We start from the raw sequence: 26,308 nt of genomic DNA on the forward strand, positions 1-26,308 counted from the left end.
AACAAATAGCTCTCCAGGGCTTTATACCCTAGGGTTTAACCTCAGGTATCCTGTAGTAATACACATCAGGTTAGAGCCCTAGTATTTCTCTTCAGGACTTCTTTAGGTTTCCCTTGTTTAGTCAAAGGGCTGCAGTTTTCAGGGGAGAAAAGGATGTGTGTGTGTGTGTGTGTGTGTGTGTGTGTGTGTGAAACCGTCAGAGAAACTGCACATCTTCCTTTAGCCAACATGCAACTTACCCCTCTCTCCATCTGAGTTCTGTTCCAAAAATTCTGCACAAAGCCCTTTGGTAAATATGGCCTTTTTGTATATCCTGGCTTTTTGACAAGGCTAATTTTTTTTTTTAAAGAGCATTTGCCTCTGTGTTTGGAATGGTACTAAATGTCTCAGAATAAACCACTGTGGCCTCCGACTGCAGCTAATTTTACCATGTATAAGTTACTGAGCATTTCGATGCTAGTTATGTCCTGTATGAGACTAATAAAAACAGTGCAAAAATTATTTTGAAAAATGGTTATTTAGTCTATGCAGATGTTTTCAGAGCTAAAATAATGTCAAACATCCTATTTGACTGATTATACACTCCTTCTCCTCCTCCTCCTCCTCCTCATCCTCCTCCTCCTCCACTGAATTGACTGCTTTGAGGAAAAGAACTCAATTTGCATTTCATTTAAAAGCTAAAAATATACACAAGCAAATGTAGATTGGATTTAATTCAATTCTGGAATGCGGGGCATTCAGGCATTTAATGATTGCAATTTTGACACCCTAAGGCCTTTACTAGGTTTCTGTCAGTTTTTACTAAAATCTTAATCTCCTCAATGCAGAGACAGGGAATTAGCATTAGTCATAACAAACAGATCATTTCCCAGGACATTTTATTTATTAAAATGGCCTAAAAGAATTTTGTTGTGTTCTCATTCTTTATAATGATTTCATATGTTCATGCAACATCCTCCAGATACTTAGGTAACACTCAACTCAAGCTCCAACTTTCACCTGATTTAAGACTTTAAAGCAGTTCCATTTGGAACTTTACTGCTGGTTAGTTTTACATTCAGGTCATTCAGCACTTATTACTTTCCACTGTATTACCCCTTCCTGCCCAGACATTAACAGGCCCTTCCTTCATCCTTGTAATCTACAATCTCACCTCTAGGACCCTTCTGGTCTAAATTCTTCCATATTTTTATCTCTACCATATTCAGCTCTGCCCTTCTCAGCTCCTCCAACAGTGCCTGCTTTCTTGTGAGTAATTCTCTTACATTTTGTGTACACCACCAGCCTTCTATACCAATCAACCAAGTGCTCTACTTGTCTGAGATAACTTTATTCCAGAATTTAGTTTGAAACTTTTACACTAATGCCTCCCTGGTCTCCCATTCATGTCATCCTTAGTTGTTATCCCAAATGGAAGCTAATTTAGTTCATATTCACTTCTGTTCTCCCCACTCTATACTGCTCATTCTTCTTCCACTATTCTCCTCCCAGAAGTTTCCACTGTATCTTCAAGATTTCTGGCTACATGACACATGCATAACAGGTAAGATTTTCTTTCTCATTCCTCCTCACTGAGGGTTATACTAAGGTTTATGACATTTCTCTTAACCCATCTTAACCCTGAAGATACCACTTCTTCAGCTACTTTCGGTAGAGGCAGCCCATCATTCTGTACCTCACATATTTCTGGGCTATAGGGGGTTCTTTCACTCCCACATGGTTTCTTGACCACTTTCCTCCCACCTTCACAAATAAAACCCCTGTTTCTTGGAGATTTGTGGTAGTCAAGAAACTCATGGCATTTGGTTTTACCATCCTTTCTTTCTTCCCTGCCTGTTTAGTCATGGACCAACATCCCAGTCATTCTCCCACATATATGAAGACTGTCATTTGAATCACAGTCATCCCCTCCACCCTATGTCCTTCCATCATCCAACACTCTCACCTCATTGTGATACAACTTCAGGGAACTTTGCCACCTTAGTCATCCAATTGCCATGGCCATACTCAAGACATTAGTGTCATCCTGATCTGCTCAACTTCTGAAATCCTTTTTCTTTTGTCCATGAAACTAAAGTTTATTTTCTATTTTTAAAATATATTTTGTTGTCAAATTGGCTTCCATACAACAGCCGGTGCTCATCCCAACAAGTGCCCTCAATGCTCATCACCCACTTTCCCCTCTCCCCTACTCTCCATCAACCCTCAGTTTGTTCTCTGTACTTAAGAGTCTCTTATGGTTTGGGGCACCTGGGTGGCTCAGTCGGTTAAGTGTCCGACTTTGGCTCAGGTCATGATCCCACGGCTTGTGAGTTCAAGCCCCATGTCGGGCTCTGTGCTGATAGCTTGGAACCTGGAGCCTGCCTCTGATTCAGTCTCCCTATCTCTCTGCTCCTCCCCTGTTCACGCTCTGTCTCTCTCTCTCTTTCAAAAATAAACAAACATTTAAAAAAATTTTTATTTAATTTATTTATTTAAAAAAATTTTTTAAAAAGAGTCTCTTATGGTTTGCCTCTGTCCCTCTATGTAACTTTTTGCCCCCTTTCCCTCCCCCATGGTTTTCTGCTAATTTCTCAAGACCCACATATGAGTGAAAACATATGGTATCTGTCTTTCTCTGACTGACTTATTTCACTTAACATAATACCCTCCAGTTCCATCCACGTTGCTGCAAATGGCAAGATTTCATTCTTTCTCATTGCCAAGTAGTGTTCCATTGTATATATAAACCAATGGCCAAATTATGGAAAGAGCCTAAATGTCCATCAACTGATGAATGGATAAAGAAGATGTGGTTCAACTTCCTAAATCCTAACAGAATTACCCCACTTTCTGTTGGCCTACCCTGTTGCTCTCCCTTTCAATATGCCCACTACTGATCTCTGACTTCTCTGCTAACATCTTCCATAATTTTAACATCCATGCTGATGACCCTCCTGGCACCCTGGCCTCATAATTTCTTAATCTCTTCAGCTCCAATAACCTTTACACTTCTATTACAGTGTCATATTCTGCCTTCTACTAGTTATATAAATATCAGTTCTCCCTACATTTTCCTCCTTGAGGGCAATTATCATATTTTTGTGCCATTTTTGTACAGTTCTTTGCATAGTATATGCTTACTAGAGAGGAGGTATCATGAACTAAATGAGACCACAGGCTCCAGAGTCAGGATATTAGGGTTCAAATCCTGGTTTTGCAACCTATGAGATGTATGACCATGGGGAAGTTAGTTATGCCTCTGTTTCCTTATATATAAAATGAAGATACTAACACTATGTGTCTCATGGAGTTGTTGAGATGATTACACTTAGAAGAATGCTTGGCACAGGGCTAATAAAATACTATTAACAATTGCCTTCATAAAGGGCAAGGGAAAACATTTTAATAGGAATTATGTACAACAGTGAAAGAAAACAGAGCTCCAATTATGGAATAATGATACTGAGAGACAGTCATTTAAAAGAGAAATTGAAAGAAAATGAATTATTAAGCAAATTTTCATTTCTATTTGTGTTTTCCACTGAGGAGAAGCCAATGTATTTATTGATTTTTGCCAGAGACTTGTTTATTTGACCACATGGTGTCACTATCATTGCATGGTGAAGTCATTAGAAGGTCACACTGAGACTATATATTATTAAAAATTTGGATAAAAATATGCTATACATAAAAAATCCAAAAAGTCATAACTAACATTGTTATAATGTTAAACTTTGGTGTGATCATGGAAGGTTCTGAGTGTAGATGGAATAGGTTGTTGCTTACATGATGTAATGAGGGAGAGTCTAACATACCATTTTCTCAAATTTACTGTTGGATGGTTCTGTCAAAAGTCTTGTTATTATCACCAGCTGGAAATCAGATTTCTTCACTCAAGTCATTTCCAGGTGCAATAAGTAAAGTTCCCACCTGGATACTCTATCAAAGTAGTTCCTGCATATCTAACAATTCCCTAAATGAGTAGGACATAGGACTTGCGAGTTTAGATGGAAATGGATACAATTTACTTACATGAAGTACTTGCTGCCTAGGAAAGGTAGGCTTGAGTAAAGGAAGAGGGGTAGCTGGGGTAAGAGGACTTAGAAACCAAGGATTGCTGAAAAGAGAGGGAAAGGGTACTTAAGAGGAACAAGCCTATTTGTACAATCCCACTCAGGCATTTCTCTGAATGTTTTCACACACAGACACACAGGTGCATGTGTACATTCTTTACCAATAGTTATCAGTAATTTAGGGGGAAATCTGTGTCCACAACAAATCATAATATAATCAACAAACATTAAAAGTTTTGGAGGAAGAGGCCAAGAGTTAAGCAAAGACTATGTTAATGAACAAAAAACACGTGTTTAGACTCTTAAAAAATATTTCTTGATTTTAAAATGGAGAAAAGGGAGATAAAATGTACATTAAAGAGCTCTGGGGTACCTGGGTGGCTCAGTCAGTTAAGCATCCAACTCTTGATTTTGGCTCAGGTCATGATCTCATTGTTTGTGATTTTGAGCCCTGAGATGAGCTCTGAACTGACATCATGGAGTCTTCTTGGGATTCTCTCTCTCCCTCTCTCTCTCTACCCCTCCCTCACTTGTATTTTCTCTCTCTCAAAATAAAGAAATAAGCATTAAAAAAAAAGAGCTCATAGTGAATGTATTCGTTTTTTTCTGGAAACCAGCATCCAGAGGTTCTGTATCTTTAATTACCTTATAAAAAGGTAAACTCTTGTGTGGTTATATATGTATCTACTTCTATGGAGTCAGGGGAAGGAAGAGAGAGAGAAAGAGATAGAGATCCTTGGGAATATATGAGACAGAAGTACTAAAATACTGTTAGTGTAAGCTAGGTTATATTAAGGCTTGTGATGTTTGCAGTTTCATGAATTCCAAGCACAGCTGAGGTATTTTCCAGACATAACATGTTATGTATTTGTTAGTACATGTCACGATCATACCAATTTTTATTTTTTAATTACTTAATTATTTTATTTTTATTATATTTATTTTTCACTTCAGTCTTGCCTTTTATTTTTTATTAATATAATTTATTGTCAAATTGGTTTCCATACAACACCCAGTGCTTTATGTTTATTTATTTTGAAAGAGAGAGATACAGAGTGCAAGCAGAGCAAATATATCTGATCTATATCTACATTGATCTACACATATATGTATCAATATACATATACATTTATATTATAGCTTGCCAATAAGAATAACAAGATTAAAGGCCTTATTGAAGTCCTGAAACTTGATAAAGAGTATCTCCCAGAAACTTCTTTCAAGCAACACACTTAATAGTGGAAGCGTGGGAACATTTTTTACTAAAGTCAGGATCAAGTCAAAGATGTGTACTATTATCCCTACTAGAGCCCTAGATAATGGAATAAGACCACTGGAAAGAATTAAGAGATATAATTAATATAAAAGATGAGGCAAAAATTTGTGGAGAAAATTATCATTTATCTTGAAAATTCAGGCGAATCAATGGTCAAACTATTAAAATTAATAGAAGTTCAACAAGGTGATCAGATGCAAGATCAATATCAATAGCTTCCTTGGGTATCAGCAATAATTATGTTCATCAAAGTAGAAGGGCAGAGTTGAAAACAACCCAAATGTTCATTAATAGGGGAGTGGTTAAATAGATTATGTGTGTGTATACACTACAAAATATTATGCAGTAGTTAAAAGAATTAATTAGATTTAAATGTAAACATATTGACATGGAAATAGCCCAATCCCTATGGCTGAGTAACAAAATCAAGCTGCAGAATAACTTCGTTAATGTTACAAATAAAACACAAGTTGGGGCGCCCGGGTGGCTCAGTTGGTTGAACGTCTGACTGAAGGTCATGATCTCATGGTTCATGGGTTCCAGCCCTGCGTTGGGCTCTGTGCTGAGAGCTCAGAGCCTGGAGCCTGCTTTGGATTCTGTGTCTCCCTCTTTCTCTGCTCTTCCCCCATTCACTCTCTGTCTCCCTCTCTCAAAAATAAACATTAAAAAAATTTAAAAAAACACAAGTTGCCTATATATTCTATACTTTATACGTGAAAATCAATAGAAAAAGCTTGCAAGGTTACCTACTGGATGAATAGCAATGGCTATTTCTTAGGAGAGGACTGAGATTGGGGGTGGAAGTCAATGCGGACTTTAATCTCTAGTGGTGTATGTATGTATGTATGTATGTATCTATGTATTTACAGATCGAGCAGGGGAGAGGGTCAGAGGAAGAGAGAGAATCCCAAGCAGCGTTCACTCTTGTGTGGAGCCCGATGCAGGGCTTAGTCCACGACCCTGGTATCACAGCCTGAGCCGAAATCAAGAGTCAGACACTCAGCCAACTGAGCCATCCAGGCAACCCTCAATTGTTTTTTTTCCTATTTTTTTGAAGTTCATTTATTTATTTTGAGAGAGAGAGTGAACACAAGCAGGGGAGGGGCAGAGAGAGACACAGAATCCCGAACAGGTTGCGCACTGCCAGCACGGAGCTACACACGGAGCTTGAACTCACTAACCTTGAGATCATAACATGAGCCAAAATCAGGAGTCATATGCTTAACTGACTGAGCTACCCAGGTGCCACACTAGTGTTTTGTTTTTTAAAGGAGAAAGTATTACTTGTATAGGTAAAAATGAAAACAGTTTTAAAATGCAACAGCTTGCTGAATTCATCTAATAAATGTCATTTAAATTTGCCCATCTTTTCTTTCTTTCTTTTTTTTTTTTTTTTGAATGTTCATAGCAGCTTTATTCGGAATAGCCAAAAAACTGGAAACCACCCAGATGTCCTTCAATGGGACAAGGAGTATATCAAGGAATACAATACAGTAATCAAAAGGAATGAACTACTGACACATGCAACAACCTGGATGTATCTCTGGAGTATTATGCTGAGTGAAAAAAACCAATCCCAAATGGTTACATACTGTATGATTTCACACACCATTCTTGAAATGACAAAATCTTAGATTAGTGGTTGCCAGGGATTAGGGATGGAGGCCAAGGGGGTGGGTGTGGTTCTCAGAGGGTGCCCGGAGGGAGATCCTCGTGGTGATGGGGTAGCTCTATCTAGGCTGAAGTGGCGGTTACACAAATCTACTTGTGACAGAGAACTATACACCCACATTGTGCCAGTGTCAGCTTCTGGGATTTGATACTGTATTATAACTATGTAAGAAGTAACCATTAAGGAAAACTGGGTGAAGGGTACCTCTAGCTTTGCAACTTCCTGTGAATCTGTAATGGCTTCAAAATAAAAAGTTAGGAAAAAAGTAAGCAATAATTCTAAATGCAACTTGGTATCCTGGATTGGATCCTGCAACAGAAAAAGGACATTATTGGAAAAACTGATGTAATCCAAGTAAAGTCTGTAATTTAATTAACAGTTTTGTACCAATGTTAATTTTTGTTTTAGTTCTGATAGATGTACCAAGGTTATGTAAGATGCTAACATTAAGGGAAAGGGTATATAGAACTCTTCTGGGAATCTAAAATTATTTCAGGGGCGCCTGGCTGGCTCAGTCAGTAGAGGATGCTAAATTTGCCCATCTTTTCTTATGTAAAAGGGAATTGCTTTCTAATTGCTTAAACTTTGATTCATTCAACAACTAGTGAAGACCATGAGCTATTCTTAGTACAATTGATACAATGACAAGCATGACAGACATGGTTTCTGCCTTCCTGGAACTTACAGTCAAGTGGGAGAGGCAGATAATAAACAAATAACAAAACAATTACACATTATAAGACATTTAAAAAGAAATGAGCAGTGGGGTTTGATGGAAAATAATATGGTTGAGGGAGAGCTCCCAGAATAAGAGACATTTAGATCACATATTACTACTCCACAAAGCAAGCCTCAACAAATTCAAGAAGATTGAAGTCCTACCATGCATCTTTTCTGACCACAATGCTATGAGACTAAAAGTCAACCACAGGAAAAAATCTGGAAAGACCACAAACACATGGGGGTTAAGTAACAAGCTACTAAATAATGAATGTGTCAACCAGGAAATCAAAGAAATAAAAAAGCACATCGAACAAATGAAAATGAAAACACAATGGTCCAAAATCTCTGGGATGCAGCAAAAGTCATTCCAGGAGGAAAGTTTATAACTATACAGGCCTACCTCAAGAAGCTAGAAAAATGTCAAATAAACAACCTAACCTTATACCTAAAGGAGCCAGAAAAAGAACAATAAACAAAACCTAAAACCAGCAGAAGGAAGGAAATAATAAAGATAAGAGCAGGAATAAATGATATAGAAAGTAAAAAAAAAAAAAAAGAAAGAAAGAAAGAACAGATCAATGAAACCAGGGGCTGGTTCTTTGAAAAAAATCAATAAAATTGATAACCTCTAGCCAGACTTATGAAGAAAAGGAGAAAAAGGGCTCACATAAATAAAATTACAAATGAGAGAGAAGTAACCAACATGACAAATACAAAAAATCAAAAGAGAATATTATGAAAAACTACGTGCCAACAAATTGGACAATTCCTAGGAATATATAAACTACCAAAACTGAAATAGAAAGAAATAGAAAATTTGAATAGAATGATCACCGGCAAAGAAATTGAATCAGTAATAAAAAAAAAAAACTCCCAGAAAACAAAAGTACAGGATGAGATGGCATCACAGGTAAATTCTACCAAACATTTAAAGAAAAGTTAATACCTATTCTTCTAATACTATTCCAAAAAAAAAAAAAAAGAAAAAGAAAAAGAAGGAAAACTTCCAAATTCATTCTATAAGGCTGGCATTACCCTGATACCAAAACCAGATAAAGACACCACTAGAAAATAGAACTACAGGCCAATATCCCTGATAATACAGATGCAAAAATTCTCAACAAAATACTAGTAAGCTGAATTCAACAATACACTAAAAAAATTATTCACCACAATCAAGTGGGGTTTATTCCAGGGATACAAGAGTGGTTCAATGTTTGCAAATCAATTGATGTGATACCACATTATTAAGAGAAAGGATAAGAACCATATGATCATTTCAATAGACACAGAAAAAGCATTTGACAAAGTATGACATCCATTCATGATAAAAACCCTCCACAATGTAGGTTTAGGGGGGGATATTCCTCAACATAATAAAGGCCACTTATGAAAAATCCACAGCTAACATCATCCTTAATGGGGAAAAAACCTGAGAGCTTTTCCCCTAAGGTCAGAAACAAGACAAAGATGTCTACTCTCAGCACTTTTATTCAACATATTACTGGAAGTCCTAGCCACAGCATCAGACAACAAAAAGAAATAAAAGGCATCCAAATTGTTAAGGAAGAAGTAAAACATTTATAGTATTTTCAGATGACATGATACTATATACAGAATACCTGAAAGTCTCCATCAAGAAATTGCTAGAACTGATATACAAATTCAGTAAAGTAGCAGGATCAACCAAGATAAATCTGTTGCATTTTAAAAATATAATTTATTGTCAAATTGGCTTCCATACAACACCCAGTGCTCATCCCAACAAGTGCCCTCCTCAATGCCCATCACCCACTTTCCCCTCTCCCCAACCCCCAACAACTCTGTTCTCTGTATTTGAGTCTCTTATGGTTTGCCTCCCTCCCTGCCTGGTTGTAACTTTTCCCCCCTTCCCCTCCCCCATGGTCTTCTGTTAAGTTTCTCAAGATCCACATATGAGTGAAAACATATGGTATCTTTCTCTGACTGACCTATTTCACTTAGCATAATACCCTCCAGTTCCATCCATGTTGCTGCAAATGGCAAGATTTCATTCCTTCTCGTTGCCAAGTAGTATTTCCATTGTATATATAAACCACATCTTCTTTATGCATTCATCAGTTGATGGATATTTAGACTCTTTCCATAATTTGGCTTTGTTGAAAGTGCTGCTATAAACATTGGGGTATATGTGCCCCTATGCATCAGCACTCTTGTATCCTTTGGGTAATTCCTAGCAGTGCCATTGCTGGGTCATAGGGTAGTTCTATTTTTAATTTTTTGAGGAACCTCCACCCTGTTTTCCAGAGAGGCTACACCAGTTTGCATTCCCACCAACAGTGCAAGAGGGTTCCCGTTTCTCCACATCCTCTCCAGCATCTATAGTCTCCTGATTGGTTCATTTTGGCCACTCTGACTGGAATGAGGTGGTATCTCAGTGTGGCTTTGATTTGTATTTCCCTGATGATGAGTGACATTGAGCATCTTTTCATGTGTTTGTTGGCCATCTGGGTGTCTTCTTTGGAAAAGTATCTATTTATGTCTTCTGCCCATTTCTTCACTGGATTATTTGTTTTTCAGGTGTGGAGTTTGGTGAGCTCTTTATAGATTTTGGATACTAGCCCTTTATCTAATATGTCTTTTACAAATATCTTTTCTGATTTTGTCAGTTACCTTCTAGTTTGTTGATTGTTTCCTTTGCAGTGCAGAAGCTTTTTATCTTGATGAGATCCCAATAGTTCATTTTTGCTTTTAATTCTCTTGCCTTTGGAGATGTGTCGAGAAAGAATTTGCTGTGGCTGAGGTCAAAGAGGTTTTTTCCTGCTTTCTCCTCTATGGTTTTGATGGTTTCCTGTCTCACATTCAGGCCTTTCATCCATTTTGAGTTTATTTTTATGTATGGTGTAAGAAAGTGGTCTAGTTTCATTCTTCTGCATGTTGCTGTCCAGTTCTCCCAGCACCATTTGTTAAAGAGACTGTCTTTTTTTCATTGGATACTCCCTGCTTTGTCAAAGATTAGTTGGCCATACGTTTGTGAGTCCAATTCTGGGGTCTCTATTCTATTCCATTGGTCTATATGTCTGTTTTTGTACCAATACCATACTGTCTTAATGATTACAGCTTTGTAGTAGAGGCTAAAGTCTGGGACTGTGATGCCTCCTGCTTTGGTTTTCTTCTTCAAAATTACTTTGGCTATTTGGGGTCTTTTGTGGCTCCATACAAATTTTAGGATTGTTTGTTCTACCTTTGAGAAGAATGCCAGTGCAATTTTGATTGGGATTGCATTGAATGTGTAGATAGCTTTGGGTAGTATTGACATTTTAACAATATTTATTCTTCCAATTCATGAGCATGGAATGTTTTTCCATTTCTTTGTGTCTTCTTCAATTTATTTCATAAGCTTTCTATATTTTTCAGCATACAGATCTTTTACATCCTTGGTTAGGTTTATTCCTAGGTATTTTATGGTTCTTGGTATAATTGTAAATGGGATAGATTCCTTGATTTCTCTTTCTGTTGCTTCATTATTGGTGTATAAAAATGCAACCAATTTCTGTGCATTGATTTTGTACCTTGAGACTTTGCTGATTTCATGTATCAGTTCTAGCAGACTTTTGGTGGAGTCTTTAGGTTTTCCATGTAGAGTATCATGTCATCTGTGAAAAGCGAAAGTTTGAATTCTTCTTTGCCAATTTTGATGCCTTTGATTTCCTTTTGTTGTCTGATTGCTGATGCTAGAACTTCCAACATTATGTTAAACAACAGCGGTGAGAGTGGGCATCCCTGTCGTGTTCCTGATCTCAGGGAAAAAGCTCTCAGTTTTTCCCCATTGAGGATGATATTAGCTGTGGGCTTTTCATAAATGTCTTTTATGATGTTTAAGTATGTTCTTTCTATCCTGACTTTCTCTAGGGTTTTTATTAAGGAAGGATGCTGAATTTTGTCAAATGCTTTTTCTGCATCGATTGACAAGATCATATGGTTCTTATCCTTTCTTTTATTAATGTGATGTATCACACTGATTGATTTGAGAATATTGAACCAGCCCTGGAGCCCAGAAATGAATCCCACTTGATCACGGTGAATAATTCTTTTTATTTGCTGTTGAATTCGATTTGCTAGTATCTTATGGAGAATTTTTGCAACCATATTCATCAAGGATATTGGCCTGTAGTTCTCCTTTTTTGTTAGGTCTCTGTCTGGTTTGGGAATCAAACAAATGTTGGCTTCATAGAATGAGTCTAAAGTTTTCCTTCCCTTTCTATTTTTTGTAACAGCTTGATAAGGATAGGTATTATCTCTGCTTTAAATGTCTGGTAGAATTCCCCTGGGAAGCCATCTGGTCCAGGACTCTTATTTGTTAGGAGATTTTTGATGATTGATTCAATTTTTTCACTAGTTATGGGTCTGTTCAAATTTCCTATTTTTTCTTGTTTGAGTTTCGGTAGTTTGTGTTGTTTAGGAATTTGCCCATTTTTCCAGGTTGTCCAATTTGTTGGCATATAATTTTTCATAGAATTCCCTGATAATTGCTTGTATTTTTGAGGGGTTGGTTGTAATTAATCCATTTTTATTCATGATTTTATCTATTTGGGTCCTCTCTCTTTTCTTTTTGAGAAGACTGGCTAGAGGTTTATCAATTTTGTTTATTTTTTAAAAAAACCAACACGTAGTTTCATTGATCTCTTTTACTGTTTTCTTGGATACTATATTTTTTATTTCTGCTCTGATCTTTTTTCTCTTCTCTTCTAAGAGATTATTTCTCTTCTTCTGCTGGGTTTGGGGTGTCTTTGCTGTTCTGCTTCTAGTTCCTTTAGGTGTGCTCTTAGATTTTGTAATTGGGATTGTTATTGTTTCTTGAGATAGGCCTGTATTGCAATGTATTTTCCTCTTAGGACTGCCTTTGCTGCACCCCAATGGGTTTGGATGTTGTATTTTCATTTTCACTTGTTTACATATATTTTTAAATTTCTCCTCTAATTGCCTGGTTGACCCATTCATTCTTTAGTAGGGTGTTCTATAACCTCCATGCTTTTAGATATTTTCCAGACTTTTTCTTGTGGCTAATTTCAAGTTTCATAACATTGTGATCTGAAACTGTGCATGGTATGATCTCATTTATTTTATATTTATTGAGGGCTGTTTTGTGACCCAGTATGTGATCTATCTTGGAGAATGTTCCATGTGCACTCAAGCATTAAGTATATTCTGTTGCTTTAGGATTTAGAGTTCTAAATATATCTGTCAAGTCCATTTGGTCCAGTGTATCATTCAGGGCCATTGTATCTTTACTGATTTTCTGTCTAGATGATCTGTCCATTGTTGTAAGTGGAGTATTAAAGTCCCCTGCAGTGATCACCTTCTTACCAATAAGATTTCTTATGTTTGTGATTAATTGTTTTATGTATTTGTGTGCCTCTGAATTTGGTGCATAGATGTTTATAATTGTTAGCTCTTCCTGAATGGTAGACCCTGTAATTATGATATAATGCCCTTTTTCATCTCTTGTTCCAGCCTTTAATTTAAAGTCTAATTTGTCTGATATAAGTATGGCTACTTCAGCTTTCTTTTGACTTTCAGTGGCATGATAGATAGTACTCCGTCCCCTCACTTTCAATCTGAAGGTGTCCTTAGGTCTAAAATGGGTCTCTTGTAGACAGCAAATGGATAGGTCTTATTTTTTATCCATTCTGATACCCTATGTCTTTTGATTGGAGCATTTAGTCCATTTACATTCAATGTTATTATTGAAAGATATGGTTTTAGCATCATTTTGTTATCTGTAGGTTTCATGCTTATAGTGATGTCTGTGGTACTTTGTGGTCCTTGCAATATTTCACTCACAGAATCCCCCTTAGGATCTCTTGTAGGACTGGTTTAGTGGTGATGAATTCCTTCAGTTTTTGTTTGTTTGGGAAAACCTTTATCTCTCCTATTCTGAATGACAGACTTGCTGGATAAAGGATTCTTGGCTGCATGTTTTTCCTGTTTATCACATTAATGATTTCCTGCCATTCCTTTCTGGCCTTCCAAGTTTCAGTAGATAGGTCTGCTACTACCCTTATGTGTCTACCTTTGTATGTTAAGGCCTGTTTATCCCTAGCTGCTTTCAGAATTCTCTGTTTAGCCTTGTATTTTGCCAGTTTCACTATATGTCATGCAGAAGATTGATTCAAGTTATGTCTGAAGGGAGTTCTTTGTGCCTCTTGGATTTCAATGTCTGTTTCCTTCCCCAGATTTGGTAAGTTCTCAGCTATGATTTGTTCAAGTACACCTTCAGCCCCCTTCTCTCTCTCTTCTTCTTCTTCTGGAATCCCTATGGTATGGATTTTGTTCCATTTGATTATATCACTTGGTTCTCTAATTCTCCCCTCATGATCTTGGGTTTTTTATCTCTTTTTCTCAGCTTCCTCTTTTTCCATAATTTTATCTTCTTATTCACCTATTCTCTCCTCTGCCTCTTCAATCCATACTGTGGCCACCTCTATTTTATTTTGCACCTAATTTATAGCATTTTTAAATTCATCATGACTATTTTTTAGTTCCTTGATCTCTGCAGCAATAGATTCTCTGCTGTCTTGTATGCTTTTTTCAAGCTCAGCGATTAATCTTATGACTATTATTCTAAAATCTTGTTCAGTTAAGTTGCTCATATCTGTTTTCATCAATTCTTTAGCTGTCACTAATTCCTGGAATTTCTTTTGAGGAGAATTCTTCCATTTTGTCATTTTGGCTAGTTTTCTGTCCTTTATGAGTTTTAAAAGCTTGTTATGTGCTGTGCACCTGCAAGCACTGCTATATTAAAGGGGGTCATACACTGTCCAGGGCCTGGACCTTCAGGAGGTGTTTTCTGGAGAGTGTTATTGCTGTCTCGTGTTGTGACTTTGGTTATTTTATTTCCCTACTTGTAATGATGTTTTGGACCCTCTACCAGGTGTGCTTTGATTTGTTCCTTGAAGTAGCCCTGGAAAGGAAAACAAACAGACAAACAAACAGAAAACAAAAACACACAAGCACACAAATAAAACAAACAAACAAAAACAATCCAAAAGCAAAAAACCAGAACCACCAGCTACAAGTAAAGAACAAGTTGGATGCAGTGCTGATGTAAGAGCACGTATAAGAGAGAAATGACAGGGGCAGTGAAAAAGAAAAAGTAAAGATTGACCAGGCAGAGAGACCAAATGGCTTAATCCAGATAGAAAGAGAAAGGAAAATAAAGAAGGAGTTGGGGAAAAAGAAACGAAGATAAATTTACCCAGACAGAGTGATTATATGGCTTGATTATTCCAGAGAGAGAGAGAGAGAGAAAGGAAAATAAAGAAGGAGGTGTAGAACATGTATGAAGAGAATGGATTAAATATGTCTGCTTAAACAAACCAACAACCAGAGTAACCAGACTAGAGGAGGGAAGAGATAAGAAGGAGAAAAGAGAGTAAGAATATATCTAAATAACAAGAATTGTCTGAGAATCCAGGCAATGCAGCAGTGCACAAACCTTCTTATTGAAATGGCCCATGGTTTCTCATGGTGCACATTCTCCCTTTGCTGCAGCAAATAATAAACCCAACTTTTTCAACTACAGGTCTGTTTCCAGTGGTTTTTGGTTGGAAGTCATTGACATCAGTGAGTGAAGAGGCACAGCATTGTGGAAAAGCTACTAAGGCCTAGCATGGAAAAATGGGACTGAAGGAATGGAGGTAGGTGAAACAGGGCAAGAATGAAAGGGTTCTACAGCCTTGAGCGGGCTAGGGTGTGGTTTTCTGAAAAGGTGGTTTTTAGGGGTGATAAAAGATGAGGTGATGGAGATGAAGCCATGAGCTTTTGTAGGAGGAAGAGGAGTTGTAGTGTGCTTAAACAAAACAGAACACTAATGAAATGTTAGCAAATACTAACAAAATTTTGGCTTATGTTATAAAATAATGACTCAATCTTTAATGGTCTAGAAGTTGATCATAGAGTTTTTGTATACACACTTGTTTCCCTGTTTGTCAACTGCATCATCTAAAAATTTCTACATAAAGGGAAATTTCTGGGAGGGAAGAACTCCAGTAACACACTAGTTGACAGGTCTTATAACTTCAAAACACTAAACTTACAATTTTAATTCTTTAGGGTTGAGATAAGATCAATATTTATTAAATAAAATAAAGGCCCTACAACAGTGCCTGACATATAGTAAATGGCAATAACTATAAACTATTACAAATATTATCATTGTGCTATCTTTTTCAATGCGCTTATTTTAAAAGAGGGACAATGCAGTAGTTTCAAAATACGTTTTTGATCATGTATCAAATGTAGCTTCCTTGTTTTTAATACTCTGCTCAGGGTCATGCATTCAAATGACTGCAGGCATGCTTTTTGGTGAGATTTACTGTAAGTGACCTCTGGCAAATCTTTTAAAATCAATGGTTGGGTACCTACATTCCACTAGATGTTGGTGCCTACTGCATGTTGCAAAGCAATTTTTGAAAAGAGGACTACTATTCAGTTTGGTACTGTTTATGCTTTAAAGATAGCAGGGGGTGAAAAGAATGTGATTGTCCATGTAAAAGGAAACCTAGAGTACTCAGAATCTAAGTTGAAACATAAGGGAAGTAGGTTCTTTAGAACAGGTTTAGTTTCTAACTTTCATGAGAAGGCTGTCTCTCTTTATTTCTACAAAAATAAAAGTCACTTGTGAAAATAATAAGAACATGCAGGGAAGGCTTATGAAGTACTCTGAGCTTCAAAAGAAAACAATTGGCAAGGAAGAAGTCAAACTTTTACTCTTCACAGACAACATGATACTTTAAATGGAAAACCCGAAAGACTCCACCAAAAACCTGCTAGAATTGATCCATGAATTCAGCAAAGTCGCAGGGTATAAAATCAACGTACAGATATTGGTTGCATTTCTATACACCAATAATGAAGCAGCAGAAAGAGAAATCATGGAATCAATCCCATTTACCATTGCACCAAAAACCATAAACCTAACCAAAGAGTTAAAAGATCTGTACACTGAAAACTATAGAAAGCTTATAAAAGAAATTGAAGAAGACACAAAGAAATGGAAAAACATTCCATGCTCATGGATTGGAGGAACAAATATTGTTAAAATGTTGCTACTACCCAAAGAAATCTACACATTCAATGCAATCCCTATCAAAATAACACAAGCATTCTTCACAGAGCTAGAAAAAACAATTCTAAAATTTATATGGAACCAGAAAAGACCCTGAATAGCCAAAATAATGTTTAAAAAGGAAACCAAAGCTGGAGGCATCACAATTATGGACTTTAGGCTGTATTACAAAGCTATAATCATCAAGACAGTATGGTACTGGCACAAAAACTGATACATAGATCAAAGGATCAGAATAGAGAACCCAGAAATGGATCCACAAGCATATGGCCAACTAATCTTTGCCAAAGCAGGAAAGAATATCCAATGGAAAAAAGACACTTTCTTCAGCAAATGGTGTTGGGAAAACTGTACAGTGACATGCAGAAGAATGAACCTTGACCACTTTCTTACACCATACACAGAAATAAATTAAAAATGGATGAAGGACCTAAATGTAAGACAGGAAGCCATCAAAATCCTAGAGGAGAAAACTGGCAACAACCTGTAACCTGGGTGGCAGCAACTTCTTACTAGATATGTCTTCAGAGGCAAGGGAAATAAAAGCAAAAATGAACTATTGGGACCTCATCAAGATAAAAAGCTTCTGCACAGCTAAGGAACAATGACAACTAAACAAACTAACTAAACTAAAACAAACTAACAAACAAAACTAAAAGTCAACTGACAGAATGGGAGAAGATATTTGCAAATGATATCAGGTAAAGGGTTAGTATCCAAAATCTATAAAGAACTTATCAAACTCAACACCCAAAAAACAAATAATCTAGTGAATAAATAGGCAGAAGACATGAACAGACACTTTTCCAAAGACATCCAGATGGCTAACAGACACATGAAAAGATGCTCAACGTCACTCATCATCAGGGAAATACAAATCAAAATCACAATGAAATACCACATCATACCTGTCAGAATGACAAAAATTAACAACTCAGGAAACAACAGATGTTGGCAAGGATGAGGAGAAAGGTGAACACTTTTGGACTACTGGTGGGAATGCAAACTGGTGCAGCCACTCTGGAAAAGAGTATGGAGGTTCCTCAAAAAATTAAAAATAGAGCCACCCTATGATCCAGCGATTGCACTAGTAGGTATTTATCCAAAGGATACAAAAATGCTGATTTGAAGAGGGGCACATGGAGCCCAATGTTTATAGCATCACTATCAACAATAGCCAAATTATGGAAAGAGCCTAAATGTTCATCAACTGATGAATGGATACAGAAGATGTCATGTATATATATACATACATACATACATGTACACACACACAATGGAACATTACTTGGTGATCAAAAAGAATGAAATCTTGTCATTTGCAGCAACATGGATGGAACTAGAATGTACTACAGTAAGTGAAATAAGTCAGAGAAAGACAGATATTATATGATTTCACTCATATGTGGAATTTAAGAAATACAACAGATAAACATAGGGGAAGGGAAGGAAAAATGAGATAAAAACAGAGAGGGAGGCAAACCGTAAAAAACTCTTAAATACAGAGAAAAAACTGAGGGTTGCTGGAAAGGTGTTGGGTGGGGGGATGGACTAAATGAGCGATGGGCATTAAGGAGGGCACTTGTTGGGATGAGCACTGAGTGTTGTATGTAAGTGATGAATCACTAAATTCTACTCCTGGAACCATTGTTACACTATATGTTAACTAACTTGGATTTAAATAAAATTAAAAACAATCCCCCCACACACCAAAACCAAGCAACCAAACAAAAAAGATTAAATAAAGGAAAATGGAACTGAAGATACTGAAAGAGTTTCAATGGACCCAGAGGAAAAGAAAGAAATCAAGAGTAGGAATGGGGAAGAGGGGACAAATGGAAGTTAGGAGGAGAAGGGAGGAGAGTAGAAAAATAAGGGAGACCAGAAATAAATGCACACTAAAAAAAAAAGCATGAATGCCTGAGTTCTGGGAATGTCCAGGATATATACTGGGAATGTCCAGTAGTGAGGGGAGTTTTCTACATTTACCATAATTTTGTACTGTTGAAAGACCATGTTACCTGCTTTTTTGACACCCAGAGAAAAAAGCTACTTGTTGTTCGAGTATTACTACTAAACTGCCATGCCACAAATTTGATTTTCTTTTACAATTCTAAAATACGTTTACTTTGAATTAATTTTCTCAGAGGCCAGATTGAGTGGTGATAACCAATTATTCTGATATTGTGTTCTTTCAGCTCTTACCTTGTTTGAAATTAAATTATTATCAGTTTTTTCTTTTCAGCCATCTGGGGCTAAAAACACCCCTACCCATCCATGGTATAGAAAACTTGGGTCAGAAGTCTACTTCTTTACTAGTTTAAAACTATTTATTTGGAAAGTGGCACTATTTTACAAAACAAAAACAGTGATTCTTGGAAGTAAATTCCAATACAAAGTTAATAAATTAGATGATTATATTTACTCAAGAAGTCATAAGTAAATACTCCTAAGGGAAATCTTTACTTTTAATGTAAATTCCAGTGTGATCCTATTTCTACCATGCTTTTTCCAATGTATAATTTTTTTAGAGAGTAGTTTTATATATATTAGTCCCACAGATTCACATCTCACATGCATATAGCCGATAGTTGAATTCTCATTTCTGTAAACATTTTGCATACTTACAATATGCTATTGTTTACTCATAATAATGAATTAGTTTTGTAGCTACCACATAACTTGAATACATACAATCCTTTCTGTATGAGAAAATGAATCAAACTGAAAAGTGCAAATTAAAAATGAAATTAAAATATTTATGATTCCTTTAGGTATGGTACATTTTCTTTAAAAAGTAGTTATATAATAAACAGTGAGAAAACTAATACAGCTAAGAAAATCATGAAAAAAAAATAGGGCTCACTTCATGAACTGCTTTTATCCTTGGAATAAATTAATTACAAATATTAAGTAATAAAGAAATTCCAAGTAGTGCTTGGCAAAAAAAAAAATTAAGTAAAATTGTTTTACAACATCATTGCCAGATCCTAGAGTAGTTCTAGATGGAAATACCATTTTAAGATAAACAAAGACATAACCCCCTTTTGGGTCTTGGTCATTACTTACCAAAATTTGCCATCTGTATCGTCTGGTTGCCAGTGTCTGGAACATTGTAAATCACAACAGCATCTGCATTTCTTCTGCCCGCTGCTTGAATTTTTTCTGAAAATGTACAATTACCTCTTTCTATCAGCGCAATCCAGGGACTGTTAGTATTAGTAAACTCAGTGTTGTAGTCACAGGCTTGGTAGTTATTGTTCTTAGGGATGCTCACCACCCCCATAGCAGTAGCCACTGGCGAAGCTAATCCATAAACACCACATTCACACGTCTCTATTGAAGTGTAGTTGCTGGTTTCGTTGTAGTAAGTCACAGTCACATAGGCATTCATTGAAAAAGACACTGTGATTCTAAATAAAAAGGTACAAATTATAAGCAGCCAAAAACAACTGGACTTATTCTCCTGGTTCATTGCTTGTTCATTTGAGCATAAAATTTAAGATGACTGCTGATATTTCCAGCTATCAGTCAACATTTGTCCACTCACGTCCCCGCTAAGAAGTTTGAAATTTCAGTTGCAAGCTGGTAACTGATCTCCCGTCTAGCAACATAAGCTCTGAATACATCAGCTCTATTTCACTTTAGTTATCTACATTCTCCCTTGTCTGCCCCTCCTCCAACTGTACACACGTAACTTTTAACGAGGACTACCTTCGCAATAAATAACACCATAAACTTTATTCTACATGTCAACTTATCAGGATTGGATGACTTCCTGCACTGAGATTTTTTTTCTTAATGTTCCAGCTAATGCAGTTTCATAAACATGGAGTGGATTGGAATGAGGAACTGGACTCTTGGGAACCCCACGTGACCAGGCTGAAAGTCACCTCTCTCAGAATATCTAAAACGCAAAACTGGTTTTCCAAGCCCTGCTGAAATATGTTATCAACCAGTTCTGCCAGAAATAAGTGAAGATCCGTAAGTTTAACTGCTATGGTAGCAGTAGAATTGATTTTAAAGCCCTTTACCCTCTTATTTCTTTGTGGAATTTTTCTTAACAGGCTCCCCAAGGAATATCTTCTGCCACTTTGTTTGTTCATTGAAAAGTAAACATATGTCAGTGGCTAGGGACCCTTTCAAGTACAATGCCTTGCCCGTGGTAGGCACTCAAATATTTGTTGATTGCCTGATACTTGAGTTGCCACATTCCATTAATTTTTATGTCCCATGTGTTATACTGTAACAAAAGATCAGTCAAGGTTTAATTTTTAACAGTATTTTTAATTCTAGTTCTTTCAGATGTATAAACAGATTTATTTATGCCATTATTTCCTTTATTGTAAGCTCTGCTTTTAATCAGGAGGGCACTGATAAATATTGCTGAGGGTCAATTGGTTGAGGCAAGTAGCTGGGGTAGGGAGATTCCAATATGTGCTAAGGGCGGGTGAAGAAGTAGATAAATGGACAAGACAGAGATATCAGGGGTCTGGGCCAAGAGTCAGCAAACAAGACAAACAGGCATCAGGCTATCAGAGAAGCAGAAGGACACTGGGTCAAAAGGAAGGCAGGCACGATCGTAGTCTGAAGTCCAAGGAAAGTAGTCTGGAATCAGACCACTAGAGTCAAGGGAACAGGACAACAGAAAATAGGAAAATAGGAGACGTTTTTTTTTAATTAATCTATTTTATTTTTGAGAGAGACAGGCAGTGTGAATGGGGGAGGGAGGAAACGGGAGAGAGAGAGAGAGAGAGAGAGAGAGAGAAAGAGAGAGAGAGAGAGAGAGAGAGAGAGAGAGACAAAATCTCAGGCAGACTCTGCACTGTCAGCACAGTGCCCAATGTGGGGGTCGAACTCACAAAACTGTGGGATCATGACCTGAGCCAAAACCAAGAGTCAGCTGTAACCTACTGAGCCACCCAGGCACCCTGGAGACATTATTGAATGAGATAATCAATGAAGCTATTTCTTTCCCTACTTCTTATCTGTCTTTAGGCATCTAACATAATAGTGTTGGAGTTGTCCCTGTGGGTGGGAACCAAAAGTGAACACTATTCAGAGGAGGGGAGGAGTTCAGGAAATCTGCAGTAGAACCTGATGAATAAAATCCCAACAGATGCACAATACAAATATAAACCTTTCTATCATATTACAGCTGTTTATTACTCATCTGCGTATCCTCCTCCCCCATATCTATTATTATAAGCACCTTACACATAGTAATCAGTTAATAATTATTCATGGAATTGAACTGAAAGTTTAAAGGTCTAGGTGTATCAGCTTGTGATCTACTTAAGAATAAACTCAAATAGTTCATTATTTCGCTATTAGCACTATGATTTTGATGGTCAAATTCATAATAAAGCCTGTACTCACTGGACAAAGAAAACTATCAAATTGAAAACAGAAGTGTTATTATTGCCAAAAACCATTAGCTTTCTGATTGCTGGTAGACATTTATGGTAAATGCAACATCAGCATTCAACATGCAAATAATTAGTCAAGTCCCAGAAGTTTGATTTCACTTTTCCTACCAGTTATTGAATTGCTTCCAAAGGAAAAACTTCCCATGAAATAGTTTAAAAACAGATTAGTGACAAGTGAGCGAAATCCATTAGAAATTTTGTCTTAACATAGTAGTTACAGGTCTTCACATTATAGTTTTTGCTGAAGTCAAGTCATTAAAGGCCTTAAAAATGACAACTTCCCCATAACACCGTGTGGCAGTGCTGGTGTATTAAAGAGAATTTTACTAAACTATTTAAAATCACTCTCTGGAGTGCCTGGGTGGCTCAACTGGTTAAGCATCTGACACTTTATTTCGGCTCAGGTCATGATCTCATGGTTTGTGAGACTGAACCCTGTGTCAGGCTCTGTGCTGGCAGCACAAGCCTACTTGGGATTCTCTCTCCCTCTCTCTCTGCACCAAAATCAATATGTAAATTAAAAAAAATTAAAAAAATAAAATTTCTCTGAAGGTTGAAGTGCATGACTTTATATGGTAAAAGTATATATAAAGTGCATGACTTTATATGGTAACCAGCATTATATTCCTTGTATATAAGTGCATTTGTTTCCTTTTATGCCTTTAAGAGAGTTGCAACTGACAATCTTAGATTGATGTAATTTTTCTGTTAACTCTTTTTAATTTAAGTTTATTTTTGAGAGGAGGGGAGGGGCAGAGAGAGAGGGAGACAGAGGATCTGAAGCAGGCTCTGTGCTGACAGCTGCGAGCCTGATGGAGGGCTCGAATTCAGGAACCATGAGATCATGACCTGAGCCAAAGTCGGACACTTAACTGACTGAACCACCCAGGCTCCCCTCTGTTAACTCTTAAGGTAATTTGCTGGGGCGTGAGTGGTCTAGTGCTTGTTCAGTGATTTTAAAGTTTAGTTTATGGAACACCTACATTATACACACTTGGAATTTTATTAAAAACGAAGGTTCCTGGGTCCTACCCCAAGTCATACTGAATCAGAATCTGAGGGAAATATCTAGGAATCCACATTTTAAATAAGCTCTCCAGGTAATTCTTAAGCACTTTACAATTGAAAAACTTTAGATCATACAACCTGGACATGATGAAAATCATATAGAATCTAGTTGCAGTTTTGACAGACTCACTGACATCTTTTTTTTTCTTTTTTAAGTAGGCTTGAATGTAGGGCTTGAACTCATGACCCTGAGATCAACACCTGAGCTGAGATCAAGAATCAGATGCTTAACCGACTGAGCCACCCAGGCGCCCCATTTTATTTCAACCTCATTGTGCTTCAACTTCCAATCTATACTTGTCTTATCTACATATTGTACATTTACTCATTGTACAATCTATATTTCTATGTTTATCTGTATTTTAGGTGATATTCCGAACATTTTTGAAGTATATTACAAATCAAAAGTTTGCACAAGTGTTGGCTCTGCAACATCTAAGTATTATATCCTCAGGAAAAGAAAAACCTCTTTGGGGCTTTTTGTTCATTTACACAATAAAGGAGGTTGGATTTGAATTTATTTATCTGTAAGGCCTTTCCTAGATCTGACATGCCAGAACTCTATGAAAATAAAAGTTGTTTAAAAACTATCAATTTTTAAGTTTTCTTTCCTCTCAACACAATTCACGATGACACTGCATTGGGAGTAGCTGAATCTTGTAGTACCTAAACTGGAGGTCAAGGTATTGGGTAAAGCTTGAGCTCTAATAAAATTGACAAGTGCTTTACACAGTACTGTATAGGGGCGCTTGGGTGGCTTGGTTGCGCATCCAACTTTGGCTCATGATCTTGTGGTTTGTGAGTTCGAGCCCTGCATCGGGCTCTGCACCAACAGCGTGGAGCCTGCTTTGGATTCTCTCTCTCCCTTTCTCTCTGCCCCTCCCCTGTTCACGCTCTCAAAAATAAATACACATTAAAAAATTTTAAACAGTAATATATATCAGTGTTTATCAAAATTGTCTGCACATTAGAATCACCTGGGGAGCTATTAACTGCCTTGATGCTCAGGCTACACCCCAATCAGAAACTTGGGGGTGACACGTAGGCATAGTAATTTTTAAAACTTGCCAGGTAATACCATTAGGAAGCCGAGTTTGAGAACCATTGCTCTACATTATTGTTCAAACATTTAATATTATTGGACTTTTTCAATTACTTGCATCTTAACTACCTTAATAAATATTATGTATCTTAGCAAAGGTACATTATCAATATTAATAAAGGCATAGAGAGGGGAATTATTCATCTCTTAGGCAAAGAACATTTCAAATTTCTCCATATGATTGAACAACCATTATGGCAAACCCAATGTTTTAAAGATGAGGAATCACAGAACTGTGTCTCTAATAGAATACAGGTAACCCTTGATTACCTGTTGCACACTTCAAAATCTGTACTCGGTGATTCTAACTTGGTGTATGTTTCAAATGAATAAAAATTAATTTTAATATTAGCCCACACTGAATAAAAGAAATAACTGAGATCTGATATTACAAAACACTTGATGTTCAAAGTCAAATATGCCTAGGACTATATGACAGCAAAGATACATGAAAGTCATCTACATTTTACTTGGTTACTAAGAAATTGCCTTTGTGATTTTGGGGAAGGGTGAGGAGAATTTTTTGTGTTAAAATTTTTTTTTCTTTCAGTAAGAATTTGTTAAGAACTGGACCAATAGAATCAGGCAAGATGCCTGAATCTATATTTTAAGGTTATCTCTGAAACTTATAAGGACTATATCCACCTCTATTGATCTCATTTGTCATTCAGCTGGTCCCCTTGCTTTCACTTCTGCCTCCTGCATTAGTAGTATACACACTGGGCTGTTGGTCAGAGACCCAAAATAGTGGTGACATAAATGAGACAGCTTATTTTTCTCTCATGTAACAGCCCAAACAGGTAAGAAGTACAAAGCTGGTATGGCCTTGCCATGGGCCTAGTCTCCTACTAGCTGGTTGGGTTGACGTCCCTAGAATGTTGGATCCAAGATGTCTGCCATGCTCACATTTCAGCCAGCAGGAAGGATGGGGCGGTGGGGAGGATGGAAAGGGAAAAGAGAGCATTCCTTTACAACCTTTGAGGAAATGGTTTAGTAATTGTACAGATCACTGATGCTCACTCCTGAACTTAGTGAGAACTTAGTCACAAGGCCACATCTAGTGACAAAGAAAGCATGGGGAAGTATTCTTTATTGTAGGTAGCCATGCACCCAGCTAAAGATGGACAGATATATTACTACAGAAGAGTAGTTATTAGGGTCCAACTATGAGTCTCTGGCAACCTCTTTATATCTATTCTCCTTCCAGGAGACAGTGACCATTCCAAAACATAAATTGAATCATGATGTATATTGGCCATAAACCATTTAACGGCTTCCCAGTGCTCTGAAGATAGAAACTAAAAAACTAAAATCCTTATTATGGCCTATAAGGTTCTGCATTGCTTGCAGGAGCCTTTGTCTATTTGCTGGTCTCATCTTGTAAGCTACTTTCTGCACTTCAGCCATATGAGTTCTGACTCAAGTCCTCAAACACACATCCACTCCTTCAGGAAAAACTTTCATGGTGCACACCCCACTGCCCAACGTGGTTTCCTTTGTTTAAAAGATCTAATATAAACCACATATCTTTCCTTTGTAGCACTTATCTCACTTTTTGTGCAATTATTTGAATGTCTTTCTCCTCCACAACATTGTAAGCTGTATGACAATAGGGGCCATGTGTTTTTGCTTGTATTGTGCAGTGTTCCTGGTGCTAACCCCAGTGCTTGCCACAGAGTGGGCATTCACATACTTGGAGGTATGTTGCAATAGTTTGGCTTATTATTTTATGAGCCCCAGGATTTGGAGAAGTTTATCTCACAGTGATTTGGTATACTACATGAAATTTTACTATTATTCAGACATTTTATTTTATGCACAAATGAGAGTTTAAAGAAATAAACCTTGAATTTATAAGCCTAACCCAATAATTT

The 26,308-nt window shown here is 37.0% G+C and overlaps 1 protein-coding gene across 1 annotated transcript in view; it reads right to left on the reverse strand.

The window, feature by feature from the left end:
* Window positions 1-20,570, reverse strand: part of RNF128 (ring finger protein 128) — a 112,795-nt gene extending 92,225 nt beyond the window's left edge. Inside the window, exon 1 of the mRNA XM_019435693.2 lies at window positions 19,905-20,570. Within this exon, the coding sequence (XP_019291238.1) occupies window positions 19,905-20,310 (406 nt within the window). The 5' untranslated portion in view covers window positions 20,311-20,570. The remainder of the gene's footprint in view (window positions 1-19,904) is intronic.
* Window positions 20,571-26,308: the final 5,738 nt, after the last annotated feature.

The sequence above is a fragment of the Panthera pardus genome, unplaced genomic scaffold (genome assembly GCF_024362965.1).
Source record: "Panthera pardus isolate Hobbes unplaced genomic scaffold, ASM2436296v1 HiC_scaffold_27, whole genome shotgun sequence".
Lineage (NCBI taxonomy): Eukaryota > Metazoa > Chordata > Mammalia > Carnivora > Felidae > Panthera > Panthera pardus.